This window comes from Biomphalaria glabrata, chromosome 1 (genome assembly GCF_947242115.1).
Source record: "Biomphalaria glabrata chromosome 1, xgBioGlab47.1, whole genome shotgun sequence".
Taxonomy (NCBI): Eukaryota; Metazoa; Mollusca; class Gastropoda; family Planorbidae; genus Biomphalaria; species Biomphalaria glabrata.
In genome coordinates this window covers 72,338,647-72,353,603 of record NC_074711.1, presented here as the reverse complement: position 1 = coordinate 72,353,603, position 14,957 = coordinate 72,338,647, and the positions used below count along the sequence as shown (strand labels likewise).

Genomic DNA, 14,957 nt, shown 5'->3' with positions numbered 1-14,957 from the left:
TGTTTTCTGTTTCATTGACATGTATACAGAAGTGTTATAGGGCAGTCCAGCATGTATTCTGCATGAATTGACTAAATAATCTTAGGGTAATTGAAAACTATTATAAATAATACATTTGATTACTTCTTGAATAAGTCTACTTATCATTACATGTTACATGTTTACTTATCATTACATGTTACATGTCTACTTATCATTACATGCTATGCTATTCATCAAGAACTGGGACAAACTCATACAGCAGGTTATATTTCAATATCAAATCACATAACGAAAAATTTTCTTTTGAAAGACTTTAAAGATCATAAATCTACACGTTCCCCTCCACTGCTGACCCATTTCACATTATTAAACCATTATGGAAAGCCCCTGAGAAATTTGACTGATCTAATCCTTTTGGCCCCAGTGGAGCATGCGACAGTAACAGTATTTTGCCATGAGAAACCGTTTCAGGATATTCCCAGAGAAATGTAGTTTACTATTTTCTGTGGAAGACTGACGAGGCTACAGCTCAGCAGGAAAAAAAAGTAAAACCAAGAAAGTAGCATTTATAAAACAATCATTGGAACACTAAATTTCATTACATATGACTACATAAAATGATACAGAACCACATATAATGAGCAAATTTCAGTATAAAAAGTACTGGTACTTCAAAACAAGTAAAAGTCAAGCACATCCATTGAATAGTTTTGGATAATGCAAAATTTAATGAACTGTAACAAGAACTGTTACAAATCTATGTACAACATACAGGAAAATATATCACAGAATAGTAATCAAAGCATGAAAATCCACCTTAATGACATTGTTATTTCTTTTTTAATCCACTTAATGCAGTTTAAATACATTAAGCACTTGATAAGCACATTTCAAAAATTGTAAGTTAGAGTAAAAACAAAATCCATCAGGAAATGCAGGATTACAGTAATTACCTCATATTGTGACTTATTAAGAACTATGCACAGTTCCCATTCAATAATTCACAAATAATAAAGATAGCCATTGTGATTTTATTATTCTCAAAAGAATTGTAAGATATTGAAATTATTTATTATTTTTATTGATGACTTTGTTGACTGATTGAATCCTGTCGTTAGCTTTAGTGACAGACTGAGTCAGGCTATCAATAACAGTTAGCTGCTCTGTTTGCTCCACCTGAATGTCCAGAGCAAGAGATTTCAGATTGGCTAGAGTGGATGTCAACTCAGAGATTTCAGCATCAGAGATGATACTTTTCTGCTTCTCAGTTGAAACCACAAGCTGTTCACGATCATTCACATTATCAGATAATGACTTGGGTGTGGCTGTAATGATAATCACATTTAAATTTTATAAAAGAAAAGCAAGCATATATAAATTAAATTATAAGTATGTATGATTACCATGATGATTTATTTGATACTTTTCATTACATTATAATCATATTCTTATTTTACTCAATCTGCTACCCTTCAAGTGCATTCCTGGAAATCATGAGGGAAAAGAATATGTGAAATATTTCAATGATGCAGCTCAGGTAATAAAAAATAAAACTCAGCTGAAATCAAATTCTAATATTTTTTTTTATTAAAAATTTTAATTCATACCTTTGAGTTCTGGGTCATAATTATTAAGATTGGAATATAATTTAAAAGTTAGCAACAAAAAGTATTTCTTAAAAAGCATTTAGAAGTAAAAAAAAACAACTCACACTTAGACTTTAATGACTTGACAACAGGCTTATCCCAATGTGGTTCAAAGTGTCGAGTTTGGTGAGAATCTGGGGGATTCATGTATTCGATTTTCCTTTTGAAATATTGTTCAAGTTTAGGTAGCAATGAGGGAAGCGATGAGCTAATCACATTGAAACTCAGATCAGGTTGACCAATAAATGACTGAGTTACAAAAATTTCCCATGGACTCACAACTTTAATGCATGAGATGTCTGACAATTTAAAGTGATGAAGAAGCTGTAGAAAGATATATTTTTTAAAATTTAAATATATTGCTTTTTCATTCTAAGCTATTTTCTAAAATACTTTCTTAGAATATTTCTGTATTGAACATTCTCATATATTTTGATCAGGTTTTAAGGACGATCTCTTACATTTTCACTTCATCATTCCCCAGTTGATGTCCCTGCTCTATAAGATAAGTCCATGTAATATTAATGTTTTTTTCATTCAAGTGCATCCAAATGTTAACTTAGTTGTACTTTAAACTCTTTAGCATTGATTTTCAAACAACCCATTCTATTCTCTAATGGCACTAGGAAAAAAAGATACATATTATTAAAAGAGAAAAATTTGTTTAAGCTTGGCATCTGTTGTCATGAGCAAACTGTGGAAATCAGCAGAGTAACATCAGCTTCCAAATAAAATTAAAACTGTTTTCTTTGCTAGTGTCTCTGTACTCCTATATATGGTAGTGAAAGTTGGACAATGAACGCTAAGGCTTTAAAAAGAATTCAAGCCTTTGAGAGTAAATGCAACAAAAAAATGCTGGATATTAGATACCAGAAAAAGCAGACAAATGATTTTGTACTTTTACAAGTCAACACTCTGGCTAGCAAAAAGGAGGATCTTCTCAATACTTTGAAGAGAAGAAAGCTAAACTGGTTAGGTCATATTATAAGACATGACTCACTATTAAAAGTCATCCTTCAAGGAACAGTAGAGAGAGCATGAAGAAAGGTTTGTCCAAAGAACAGCTACTGACAGGGAAAAATGGTGGGATTTGGTCACAGAAACCCCTAGGTCGCAAATTGGTTTGCGTAATCATGTGAAACACTGCACTCAACCTTAATCTTTGGAATCCAAGACATTGCCATTATTATTAATGCCATACATGAGGAAATTGGATGGAGGACTCACACCAACTAAGAAGTATGTATATGATGATCTCTCCATAGTAACGGAAATAAAAAGGAACAGATTATGTTGGGCAGGTCACCTCAAAAGAATGCCAGAGAACAGAGGAGCAAAGATTGTTCACCAGCAAAAACCAAAAGACAGGCGCCCCAAAGGCAGACCACAAGTACTGTAATATAATGTAGAGGCAGATCTACAACAGCTAAGAGTCCAGACATGGAGACGTAAAGCCCAAGATAGAACAGAATGGAAAGATGTGCTATAGCAGGCCAGGACCCTACATAGGCTGTAGTGCCACGAGATCGATGTATATGTAATTTGCTCTAAAATAGAAGGAATAAGTTATCTACCATTATCTATTGTGTCTGAGTATTTTATATAATTCTCTTTTTGTATATTGCTAAATTATGGTGTATGGTGTTTACTCTAAAATCACTAACCCCTGCTTTCCTTTTTACAAAGCTTATGTCAACTCACTCTGTCTGTATGACTGTCTGTCTGTCTGGTAAAAAGTGTGTACACTTTTTTTTTTTAATGGCTATGCTAAGTATGCTTTGTATTTTGAATTTTTTAAATGGGTCTTGCAATTGCTATAGCTTGATAATGCTTGGTATAAAATATATCTACATTTAGTTGATCAACTATATAAATTCAATGTATGAATTTCAACAATATAGAACATTTCATACTTGTGGATCTCAAATTTTGAGATTCAAAGATGACTTTAAAAGATTGAAACAAATAACTATTGCTAAATAATCCTGATTTTTTGTGTACAAAAAAAAATTATTAACTGCTTAGTCAATGATGGCCAAGTGATATGCACTTTAGATTGTCACCCAATGGTCTCAAATTTGAGCCTTGCTGGTCGTCATCCCCTACCATCCTGCAGGAGGTTTGAGCTATTTCTGAAGGAATGTCCAAAACTTGTTAAACAAAACAAATTTAAAAAAAAAAGAGACTTTAAATCATTCCTTTAATGAACCTAGACTTATGTGATGTTGGTTATGTGGTCATCCATGCAATCAAGACTCTGATTTAGCAAGGCAGAATCTATTCAAATTGTTTAATAAGAGACAGGCCAGCTCACTACTTCATATTGGACAAAATGATAGAAGAAAAAAATATAATGAATCTTTAATCCTCCATAAGAAAAAAAAATAAAATAGATTTTAAGAAATTAAAAAAAAAACTAACCTTTTGTTTCATATCAATAATTGATAGACCATCTCCTGATATCCTGAATACATTAATATTCTGATTTTCATGCCTACAGCCAATTATCTTTGAGCACAATGCTTCAATATCCCAAACATCTGGAATGTCATTGTCTCTCACAAGAATCAGTTCATCTGCTTTGACTGTGGGTGGCAATTTCCACCTACCTAGCCAAGAATTTATACCTTTTGTAATTCGTTCAGCAACAGTTAGGTCTTCATGGATTTCTTCCATTTTAACAGCAGCATTTCTCAGTTGATGTCCTTGCTCTACAAGACTAACTGCTCCCTTTTGCAGAGTTGCTTGCGAATCATAAACACTTTGAAGCAGCTCTGTACCCATTTTTGTTCTTTGATGATCATAAGGAAGTAATGTTGAGGAGGAAAGAGAGGAAGATGAAGACAGTACATTTTGACAAGCTCTCTTTTGAAAGAAGTGATTTATTAACAAAAACACTTCATTTCTATTTTCGAAAGATGAGAACCAATGCCATTCTCCATTTATTTGTGTAATTTTTATAGCTGGAAATACAAAAGAAGACATCACTTTACAAATGCTTGAAATTTGTGATACGTTTAAATATAATTCAATAGGGTTTTCTCCAGTACTTGAAATCTCTAAATCATTGGATTTAAAGTGTATTAAATTGGGTGATAAGCAAAGCTGCCCATTACTCCACTTTTGAAGAGATGTAACGTAATACATTGCATTCCATGACCGTACAAAATATTCCCTGAATTCAGACACAGTTGCCATAATGATAATTTGAATATGTTTTAGAGTATAGATCTAAGTCACTAAGTACTCATCTCTTCGTCTCTAGATTTAGAAATTCATATAGATATATCAATCTTTGAATCTTGATCTAGATAAAGTCTTGATCTATCGTATATCCTATGAAAGAGACTCAAAATACAGTTTGTTATTGTTTTCTTTTTCGTGGTTCAGCTAAAAAACGATAGATCTAGATAATATTATATCGATCAATAAACGTAGACTAGACCTGCCTGAATATATCTAATTACTACTTTAGACTAGACTAGACATGCTGTAGATTGACATGCAAAATTAATATGAGTTTAAAATATCTTATATCACCTAAATCTAGTTCTAGAATAATTCTACTAAGTAGCAATGAGCAGGTCTTATATTTTTTTGACAAGTGAAGTTACCAAAAATTAACAATAAAAAGTTTGTTCTTTTTGTTTTTATGGAACAATACTATTCCAATGTAAATAATATATTTGTTTACAAATACTTCAAATACTTGAAATGAATCTACTAGATCTACTCACTAGAAGATCTATAGTCTAGAATTGACTAGATCTAGTATAGATTGGGCTGGGTAATAGATCTAGATTGATAGTATTTCTAGTGGTGTACACAATACTACATATTGAATGATATTGACATATTAAACTTATTAAAGTATTAAAGTTAATTAAACATATGCCCTGACTTGACTGAGACTGAGTCTTTTTGTGACACATGATCATGATGATGATGATGATGATGAATATACTATAATTATAATCTATATTACTTTTAACTATACTAATATTTTAATTATTTACTAATATTATAATATATATCTAGGTCTACTATAAAAATACTATTATATAGATAGGCTCTGATAGGTTATAATAGATTAGATCTAGTAGAAACTCTAAACTAAATCATATGAGTACTTAGTACTATGAGTATAACTATGTAGTCTCTATGTACATCTTAATATAATATTCGTATCTATTTGACTATTATCTATAATTAATATTATTATTATTATAATATTCATATTATGATTATGGCTAGTATTATATACTATAGTATATGAAACTCAAATTACTCAAAAGTATATATATTTAATATCTATTCTAGTCTCTAGACTATTTTTGTGGGCTAATTACTGCATTGCCTCCAGCCTGCGCTGAGTATTTTTAAAGTGATAATTGGCTCGCACAGACCAATACCACTCTTTAAACTAAATACAGTTCACAGTAGCACAGAAGTCTGAGACGGCTGTGAACAATAGATAGCCGTAGGTGTTATATGTGGAGTTTCCGTCTCCTAGACTGGCTACCAACCAAAGCTATAGAGCCCTGTCTGCCCAATGGCCGAATTGCCGACTTGGTTCTACATCTTGAAGTTAGATCTCATCTAGATGTAACCAGATCTAGTCCTAGAGCTAGTAAATACTAGTAAATCTAGTAATAGTAAAGTAAAGTTCTCCTTTCGGACCTTGTGGTCTATAAGGCATATGATGTAAAGGTCATCTGTTTCTGTGGCCAACGGTTAACAAGGGTGTCATGTGGCCAGCACAACGACGATCCGCCTTTACTTTTCCCTAACTAATGTCAGGTACCCATTAGAGCTGGGTGGACTCAGAGGCGCCCAAAGATCCCAAAATTAAAAATCCCAGTATTCACCAGGATTGAACCCCGCTCCCCATTTCAAAAGCTAAGCGCTTTACTGCTCAGCCACCGCGCCTCCAAATCTAGTAATGATAGATGATAAAAGTCTAGCCGTAGATTGTATCTAGATCTAGAGACTATATAGATCTATCTAGTAAAGTCTAGGTCTAATAAAATACTTATTTTTTAAAAAAAAGTCTAGTAGGTGACTCTAGACTATAGATCTTTTTATATATATAATATATAAATACTAGTCGACCAACGGTGTAGCATACGCCGCTATTTTGCAGGGCCAGCCTTAAACTTAGGCCACTGCAACCTATGCGACTGCAGTGGGCCCTGCACTTTCATAGGACCCGCGCTAATTCTAGGTTATATATTATTAAATTAAACCATTTTAGAACTTATAACAGATTTCCAGTGGCCTCCTGATTTACCAGGAGTTCCTGGAAATCTCCTGAAATTGCAAAATATACGAAACAAAGTCCTGGAAATCTTCAGAAATTATTAAAATCTTTTCAAAACTCATAAAAATCTTCTGAAATATATAGTCATTCAATATGGAAAAGGCCAATCCTATGTGTGAAAAAAAAAATTGGCATTATGCAATACCCGTAATTGTGGAATCTTGTGAAATAAGCTTCTCGTGCCTCAAACTAATGAAGAATTATTTGAGGTCAACAATTCTCGAAGATTGACTGAAACATTTGGTAATTCTTGCTATTGAGCATGATCTATGTAGGAACTTTTATGATATACTGTATGACTTCACTACACGCAAGGCTCGTAAAGTAATTCTTGAGTTGAGGGGTCCCAAACAGAGGATGCATATATTTTATAATATTGACATAACAAAATTTTTGCTAATAATTTAAAAAAATTATAACAATCTTTAAAGCATGATGAATCCTCTACAAAGCTACTTGTACATACCTGCAAGAAACTTTAGCCGAAGTGTAACAAAATGTGGTTTGGCAAATTCACCTCAAGTGACACTACCTTTAAACTTTGTGCATGGACTTCGTAGAGATTCCCATGGCTCCTCATCATTTCCTCTTTTAGTTCCTGCATCAGGTTAGTTTACATTTTAAAAATTTCATTTGAATATAGGGAGCACATAATCTAGTAACTAGGGCAGATTTGTCAAATATATAGGTCATTAAGTTACATTAATCAAATACCTTTCCAACATACATTTGCTCTATAATTTTATACATTCATATCCCTGTACACTGTAACCTTAGCCATGGGACTTAGGAGTGAAAAACAGCTTATAAATATATCATGGTTCATGTGAAGAATACATTTTCAAAAGACTAACTGGATTTATGTTTGTTGGTCCTTCCTGTTACTGATTAACCTAAACTGAAATTTTCCTTTTTTAGGTATAACTTGTCAGCATTTAAAAAATCCCTGCTATTCCCAACAAAACTTAGGTAGTTTACCATTTTTAGTACTGTTAAAACTTACATTCTTAAATTCTAAATAGAAAATTGCCACCAGGTTTCTCATTTGTTTAGCCCATCACTTTAACCTTCTGTCACCACATTACCTTTTCTTTGTGTTAGGCATTATACATGAATAGTTTCTACTGTTTAGTAAATTATGGGAAATGTTTTAAATTTCACCAATTTTGTTCTACTGCAAGATATTTATTTCCTATCATACATTTATGTTGATTATTCATGTCTGCATGTTGTTGTTGTTAAAACTCTAATGTATTATAATCATTAGTTTTTTAATCTTAAGAGTTTTCTGTGTCAAAATATTTTTAGGCAAAAAACTAAAAGACATACAGAACTCAAACAAACAAGATGTTGATTCAGCAGTCAAAGCTGCACGAACTTCATTCAAGGCCTGGTCTCAATGGTCAGGATTTGAACGTGGCCAAGTTTTAAGAAAAGCAGCAAATATTATTAAAGTTTGTATTTTTTTTTTATTTTGGCATCTTTTAAGTACAATGTATGTTCTAACAAAAGAGTTTTTGTAAAAATTTTGTTTTTATATTATGTATTCTGTTGTCTTTCAGGCAAGAGCTGAAGAGTTGGCTTACACTGAAGTTTATGATACAGGTAAGCCAATATGGGAGGCTCGCTTTGATATTCTTGGATGTGCACAAACTATGGATTATTATGGAGGCTTGGCAGCTGCTATTGCAGGTATTTTTTTAGGTCTTATTTTCTCAATAACATTTTTTTCTTTTTTGTTCCTGATCCATGTGCTGTGTGAAAAGAAAAAAAAAAGATAATCAAGCACAGAAGATCAAGATAGCTGGTTCAGTTCATCAGAATGAAAGCAGAGGCTGACTTCACCCAGTCCTAATGGATACTTCACTTTTTTTTTTTTGCTAAAAAGTCAATTTTTGGTTTTTATACTGGGCTCATGGCATATTGGTAAACTATATGGCACTGTAATTTGACTCCATTTTCTCCTTAGATTTTAAAACTTGATTCTGCTACTTAATCTACATGTCCATCTTTTCAATCAAATGTACTTCTACACAACCAATCTTACTTGTTTTCTTCAGGTGATTTTATATCCTTATCTGGAAATAGTTTTGCTTACACCATACGAGAACCTCTGGGTGTTGTTGCAGCCATTGGTGCATGGAACTATCCATTTCAAATGGCTGTGTGGAAATCATCCCCTGCTTTAGCATGTGGCAATACATGTGTATTTAAACCATCGCAGTTTACACCACTAACTGCGGTCATGCTAGCAGAAATTTATCAAGAAGCAGGACTCCCAGATGGTTGTTTTAATGTAATACAGGTAGAGTAGAATCTTACTACATGACCACACAAATATTCCAGGTTGTGTTTTTAATGTTTTTTAATGTTTTTTAATCTTTTTTTTTTTTTAAGGGTGAGGCTGAAACTGGGCAACTTTTAATTTCACATTCAGATATCAATAAAGTGTCTTTCACTGGCAGTGTTGCATCTGGATCAAAGGTCATGGCCTCTTGTGCTGCAGTATGTATCTAATTTTTAAAAAATAAATTTAAGCATGCTTTTTATAATTTTAATATTATGATGATTTTAACTGACTTGAAAATATTTGCATTATAAACCAAAGGACATAAAACATGTGACCCTGGAACTTGGTGGCAAATCTCCTCTCATAATATTTGCTGATGCTGATATTGACAATGCTGTGAAAGGTGCAATGTTGGCTAATTTTTGCAACCAGGGACAGGTACTGACATTTTAAATCTTCACTTAAAAGCATTTAATTAAGTGAGAATACTATTCAAGGCAATTACTAGTTCAATGAAAATTAAACTTTTTTAATCCAATCAAAAGTAATATTCTTAAAACATTTTGACACTGATCTAATTTAAAGGTACCTTCGGCTTCACAGAAAACTTTTATGAAGTTCTATTTTTTTTAAATTAAGTTGATTAAGTTGGCATATGACTTAAGAGATTTCCAAATGATGTCATTAATTAATTTTTTCTTTCAAGGTTTGCTCCAATGGAACTCGTGTTTTTGTTGAAGAAAGCATTGCTAGTGAGTTTTTGTCCAAGTTGATAATGAGAGTGAAACTAATGAAGATAGGAGATCCCAATGACGATGATACCACTGTAGGAGCAACCATCAATGAAGCTCATGCCAAAAGGGTGTTGGCCTACATAGAATTAGCCAAAAAAGAAGTGGGTATAAAATAATGGCATTTTCATTTTTCTTAACTCAATTTAACCCATTTCCCCCTAAAAAAGTATACGTGCTTAAGACTTAATGCAGATTCACTTGCATTTAATAATGATCTTTTTTTTTTCTGGTTTATTTGTTTACTTTCTAGTTTCAAGAATTTCAACAACTACTAAATTGCTGAACAAAGAAACTTATTTTCTATTTGTTATCCCTCATGCTTATAGTCATTCACTATTTGATTCTTCTTTTCTCTTTCAATCCCAAAATTCAATAAAAAATAAATCTAATATAACTTTGACCAAAAAAATTAAAAGGTTTAATTTTCATTCTTTATATTATTTTTACAAAAACTAGCATCTTTTTTGAAGTAACGTCTGTAATATTTAAATTTTTTATTTTTCTGTTCTGAAACATTTAGTATTTATTAACAACAGTGAGTAATTCAAAAGTATATGTAATATATATTATATATTTGTTTTGAAGGAACCATACATAAAAAAAGCAATACTTGACTTATTCCTGCGTACCTCCAGAGGATCACCTCTCTACTGAACTTTGTTTATCTGCTCCCAAGTCATTCCAGTATCCTCAACTTTGCTAATGACTGACCTCTTTCAGGATTGTTGAAGCCTACCCACTCTCCTTTATTCTTGGGGATTCCTATCAAGTGCCTGCCTGCCTTGCAACATTGATAGTTGGTTTTCACAGGAAGTGTCCTATTCATCCCTATTTTTGCTTTTTAATATCTTGGGCTATGGATTTTGCTTGATTCTCACCTACAAGTTGACAGTAGATATATCTTTTCATGTTACTTGATTCCCAGTAACTCATGGCTAAGGTCTGTAGTTTCTTTCATGCATGTAAAAACAAAAAGCCTGAATAGATTATTTAAATTTAAACTATTTTATTATTTTAATCTTATTACAAAGCTTATATCAACTCACTTGTCTGTTTGTTTAGTAAAAAGTTTGTACATGTTAAAGGCATCATTCAAATTGATACATAAGTAAAAGTTTAACTTTTATTGTAATTCCATATTTTCAGGGAGCACAACTGGCATATGGTGGTGAGCGTGTTCAAATGGATAACCCAATCCTTGCAGGTGGCTATTACCTGAGACCCTGTATTCTTACCAACTGTACAGATGAAATGACGGTGGTGAAAGAAGAAATCTTTGGTCCAGTATTGTCCATGCTGACTTTCAAGTCAGAGGAAGAAGTGATTGACCGAGCTAACAATACAGACTTTGGTTTAGCAGGAGGTCTCTTTACCAGGTTGGTCATTGGCCACAGTGGCATGTCGAGAAATTAATTAGTCTATTAGCTGCTAGAGAAAATTCTAATTTCATTGAATATAAGAAAGGTTTCATTCAGCTTGACTATGTCTATACCATTGAATATAAGAAAGGTCTCATTCAACGTGACAATGTCTATACCATTGATTTCTTTCATAAAGTTACACTACATATGATATTGTTAGATATTTCTCTTCTCTATGCATGTAACTGTCTATAACATTTAATGTGACAATGTCTATACCATTGATTTCTTTCATAAAGTTACACTACATATGATATTGTTAGATATTTCTCTTCTCTATGCATCAAACTGTCTATAACATTTAATGTGACAATGTCTATACCATTGATTTCTTTCATAAATTTACACTACATATGATATTGTTAGATATTTCTCTTCTCTATGCATCTGTCTATAACATTTAATGTGACAATGTCCATACCATTGATTTCTTTCATAAAGTTACACTACATATGATATTGTTAGATATTTCTCTTCTCTATGCATGTAACTGTCTATAACATTCAATGTGACAATGTCCATACCATTGATTTCTTTCATAAAGTTACACTACATATGATATTGTTAGATATTTATCTTCTCTATGCATGTAACTGTCTATAACATTTAATGTGACAATGTCCATACCATTGATTTCTTTCATAAATTTACACTACATATGATATTGTTAGATATTTCTCTTCTTCATTTAAAGAACTTGTTGAAACACAAATTAATTCATGCAAAGAACTTGACAACTTTAATTCAGTTTCCAATAACTTTATTTACTGTGCACAAGTAATGTAAAAGACTATAATATCTGCACTTCACTGTACTTCTCTGCACTGAACTCTTCCTCATCTGTATTGAGCTGTATTCTGCTCTATTCCACTTTTCCGAGTCATACTCAACTATACCCATTTTTATTTGTACTGACTCTATTCCACTCCACTTAACTCTATTGTAGTTAACTTGCATGAGTCTTACACATCTTGTTTCTACTGTCTCAACTGTAGGCAACTGTAATGACTGTCCTTGCATGCTCTCTCTCTGGTTTGTATAATAAGCTTCTAAAATATGGCGGAATCATACAGCGTATGTCACGTTTCCATTTAGAAAGATCTATCTACAGGATGTTTTGTTTATATGCGCAGATTCTAGAAGCAAGCTGACATCAGTCACTTGACTCATCGGGTCACACACAGTGACCTCACCTGTGCAGCTATTTAATTTATCACAATATGTAACCTATTCCGGATATGCACTTCTAATTGTTTGCTGGAGATGGATTTCATCTTTTGTGTATAGTAATCTTTGTTATATGGCACAAGATAAGTTCTGTTACAAAACAAGTGTTAAAGCTATACAAAATACAAACTTGTTTTGGTTACCCAACAACTGATCAATTGAAGCAAGAACAATGTCACAGCTCATTTGTGCTATGTCTATTTCTTAAAACTCAAGGTGATGTTTTTAAGAAAAAGACAGAGATTTCTCCTAAACCAATAAAAAAAACCTTATAGTTTTCATTAATAAATATTCCAATTAGGATTAGATAAAAGAAGAGACACATTCAAAAAGCTGAAAAAAAATAAATGAAATATTTAGATCTGTTGTTTTTTTAAATCAGTGCTACTCTAGGCTGATCAATGATATAATAATAAAAAAATTAAATATACAATAAAATTACCATTTCAATTTTTTATGATGACCACAGAAAACATTTTTTTGGGAAAATAGGTTTATTCCCACCCTATAATCATAAATCACCAAAAATTCATGGCTTAATTTCACATTTGATTATTTCAGAGATTTACAACGAGCTCATAGAGTTGTGTCCAAACTAGAGGCTGGTTCAATCTATGTCAACAATTATAATGTCTACCCAGTGGGAGTGCCATTTGGTGGCTACAAAAAATCTGGGATTGGAAGAGAGAATGGTCGAGACACATTAAATTATTATAGCCAACTCAAGTCTGTTTATTTTGAAGGCAGTCATGTTGATTGCCCTTATTAATAAGGAATAATTTTATGTTAGAAAACAAATTTTGTTTCAAATAATTGAATTGTAAAAACAAAACGATGACAGTATTCTTTTTATTTACAATTTAATATAAATATATTAATTTGCAATTAGCAGTTTTAAGAAAATTAATGATTTTGGTTAAGGTGTTGTTTTTTGGGGGGCTTATTGTCATGTGTCTTGTCATCAAAATTATACTCTATCAGTAATTTCAATATTTAAATAAGTGCCTTTTATCATGAAGTGAGAGTTTTTAAAGTATGATAATCATTTGTCAGCCTATATATTTGATATAAAAAGTAGTATTTGCCTCCACAAGCCAATTATTAGTTGCAGTATTTTAATATTATTATTATATTTGGTGAAAGCCTTGACTAAAGCTGAAAATGTTATTTAAGATATTTTTTTTGCAAGAAAAACAACTGAAATTTACTTATAGTTTAAACTGTTCATGGTTGTTACTTTTCATGAATGACTAATATCACTTGCACAATGAACAGCTCTGGCATGTTTCTTTATTCTTGACTTATACCTACATTAGGTTACTTTGTCATTGTTTCATAGGAAGTTAAATATATCTCTGCTTAATAATAAAAATGGTAAGTCTGGTGGTGGGGATTAGATTAAGGAATGTTGTATCTACTTATCTTAGAAATACTGTACTTAGAAACCTATACTTACAATGTGGCCTTCCACTTTTCATGATCTGACCTACATATATTGAAAGAGTCTATCAAAGTTTAATTTTGGTGTATATTTGAGTCTTTGTATGTAATGTTTATATTTTCATTGTTATGAAAGCCATAAGCATTAATTTATGTTTTTTAACAAATAAAATTAAATCTTGATGTAATTCCTATTGTTTGCTCAATGCCAGTGCATTTAATAAATTAATACCTTAATAGAACTGTGTATAATAATTTATTCATTTCAAATCCTGATATTAAATATCACTTTGAAAACAGTAACTTGATTTGTAATATTTACAACAATAAATTTTAGCAATTACTTCTTAAGAATTCAATATTCTCAACTTAGTCATAACTTTCCTTTTGATTTGAAACTTTTAATTATTAGCCAAATCTGGACTGTTTTATAATACCATCTGACAGATGGGATTTTTGTTATAAACACTTAAACTGGTTTATTAATTCAAACAGCACTTTCTTGCCATGGGAGAAGTCCTCCCTGTCCCAGAGTTCATCTCAGGTACAACATGTTTTCCAAACAAGACTAGGGCAAAAGATTAACAAATAGCAAGACTGTTTATTAGACATATCTTAATAATATGCATAGAATGAGTCTTCTAGTATGAGCTATGTGGCTATATTAGAGGAACTGTAGCATAGAAAATATTTCCCACTGTTGTTTACCATAAGACATCCACTAGCTGTGTTGACTTTCAAATACCAAACACAATAACTTGTACAAAGTAGTTCTCTCATTTATTTATAATATTCCAATGTTATGACAAGAACAACATGAGCTCATACAAGTTCAGT

At 31.9% G+C, this 14,957-nt stretch overlaps 2 protein-coding genes across 5 annotated transcripts; one reads left to right on the top strand and one right to left on the bottom strand.

The window, feature by feature from the left end:
• Window positions 1-67: 67 nt before the first annotated feature.
• On the bottom strand, window positions 68-5,203 carry LOC106071930 (synaptosomal-associated protein 47-like). Of its 2 annotated transcripts, XM_056012911.1 has the most exons (4): window positions 4,745-5,024; window positions 4,050-4,591; window positions 1,694-1,952; window positions 68-1,307 (listed from the first exon to the last, which is right to left on the bottom strand). In XM_056012911.1, the coding sequence occupies exons 1-4, from the start codon at window positions 4,824-4,826 to the stop codon at window positions 1,048-1,050; spliced, it is 1,143 nt and encodes a 380-aa protein (XP_055868886.1). In that variant the 5' UTR covers window positions 4,827-5,024; the 3' UTR covers window positions 68-1,047. The 2 variants fall into 2 exon arrangements, with proteins under 2 accessions (XP_055868886.1, XP_055868878.1); XM_056012903.1 differs by having other exon boundaries at window positions 4,050-5,203.
• LOC106072008 (4-trimethylaminobutyraldehyde dehydrogenase-like) lies at window positions 5,125-14,423 on the top strand. Of its 3 annotated transcripts, none has more exons than XM_056012890.1 (10): window positions 5,125-5,261; window positions 7,380-7,555; window positions 8,257-8,402; window positions 8,511-8,640; window positions 9,009-9,253; window positions 9,346-9,453; window positions 9,557-9,676; window positions 9,945-10,133; window positions 11,179-11,408; window positions 13,242-14,423. In XM_056012890.1, exons 2-10 carry the CDS (start codon window positions 7,381-7,383, stop codon window positions 13,447-13,449), a joined length of 1,551 nt encoding a protein of 516 aa, XP_055868865.1. In that variant the 5' UTR covers window positions 5,125-5,261; window position 7,380; the 3' UTR covers window positions 13,450-14,423. The 3 variants fall into 3 exon arrangements, with proteins under 3 accessions (XP_055868865.1, XP_013087711.2, XP_013087702.2); XM_013232257.2 differs by having other exon boundaries at window positions 5,152-5,301; XM_013232248.2 differs by lacking the exon at window positions 5,125-5,261 and adding an exon at window positions 5,281-5,415.
• Window positions 14,424-14,957: the final 534 nt, after the last annotated feature.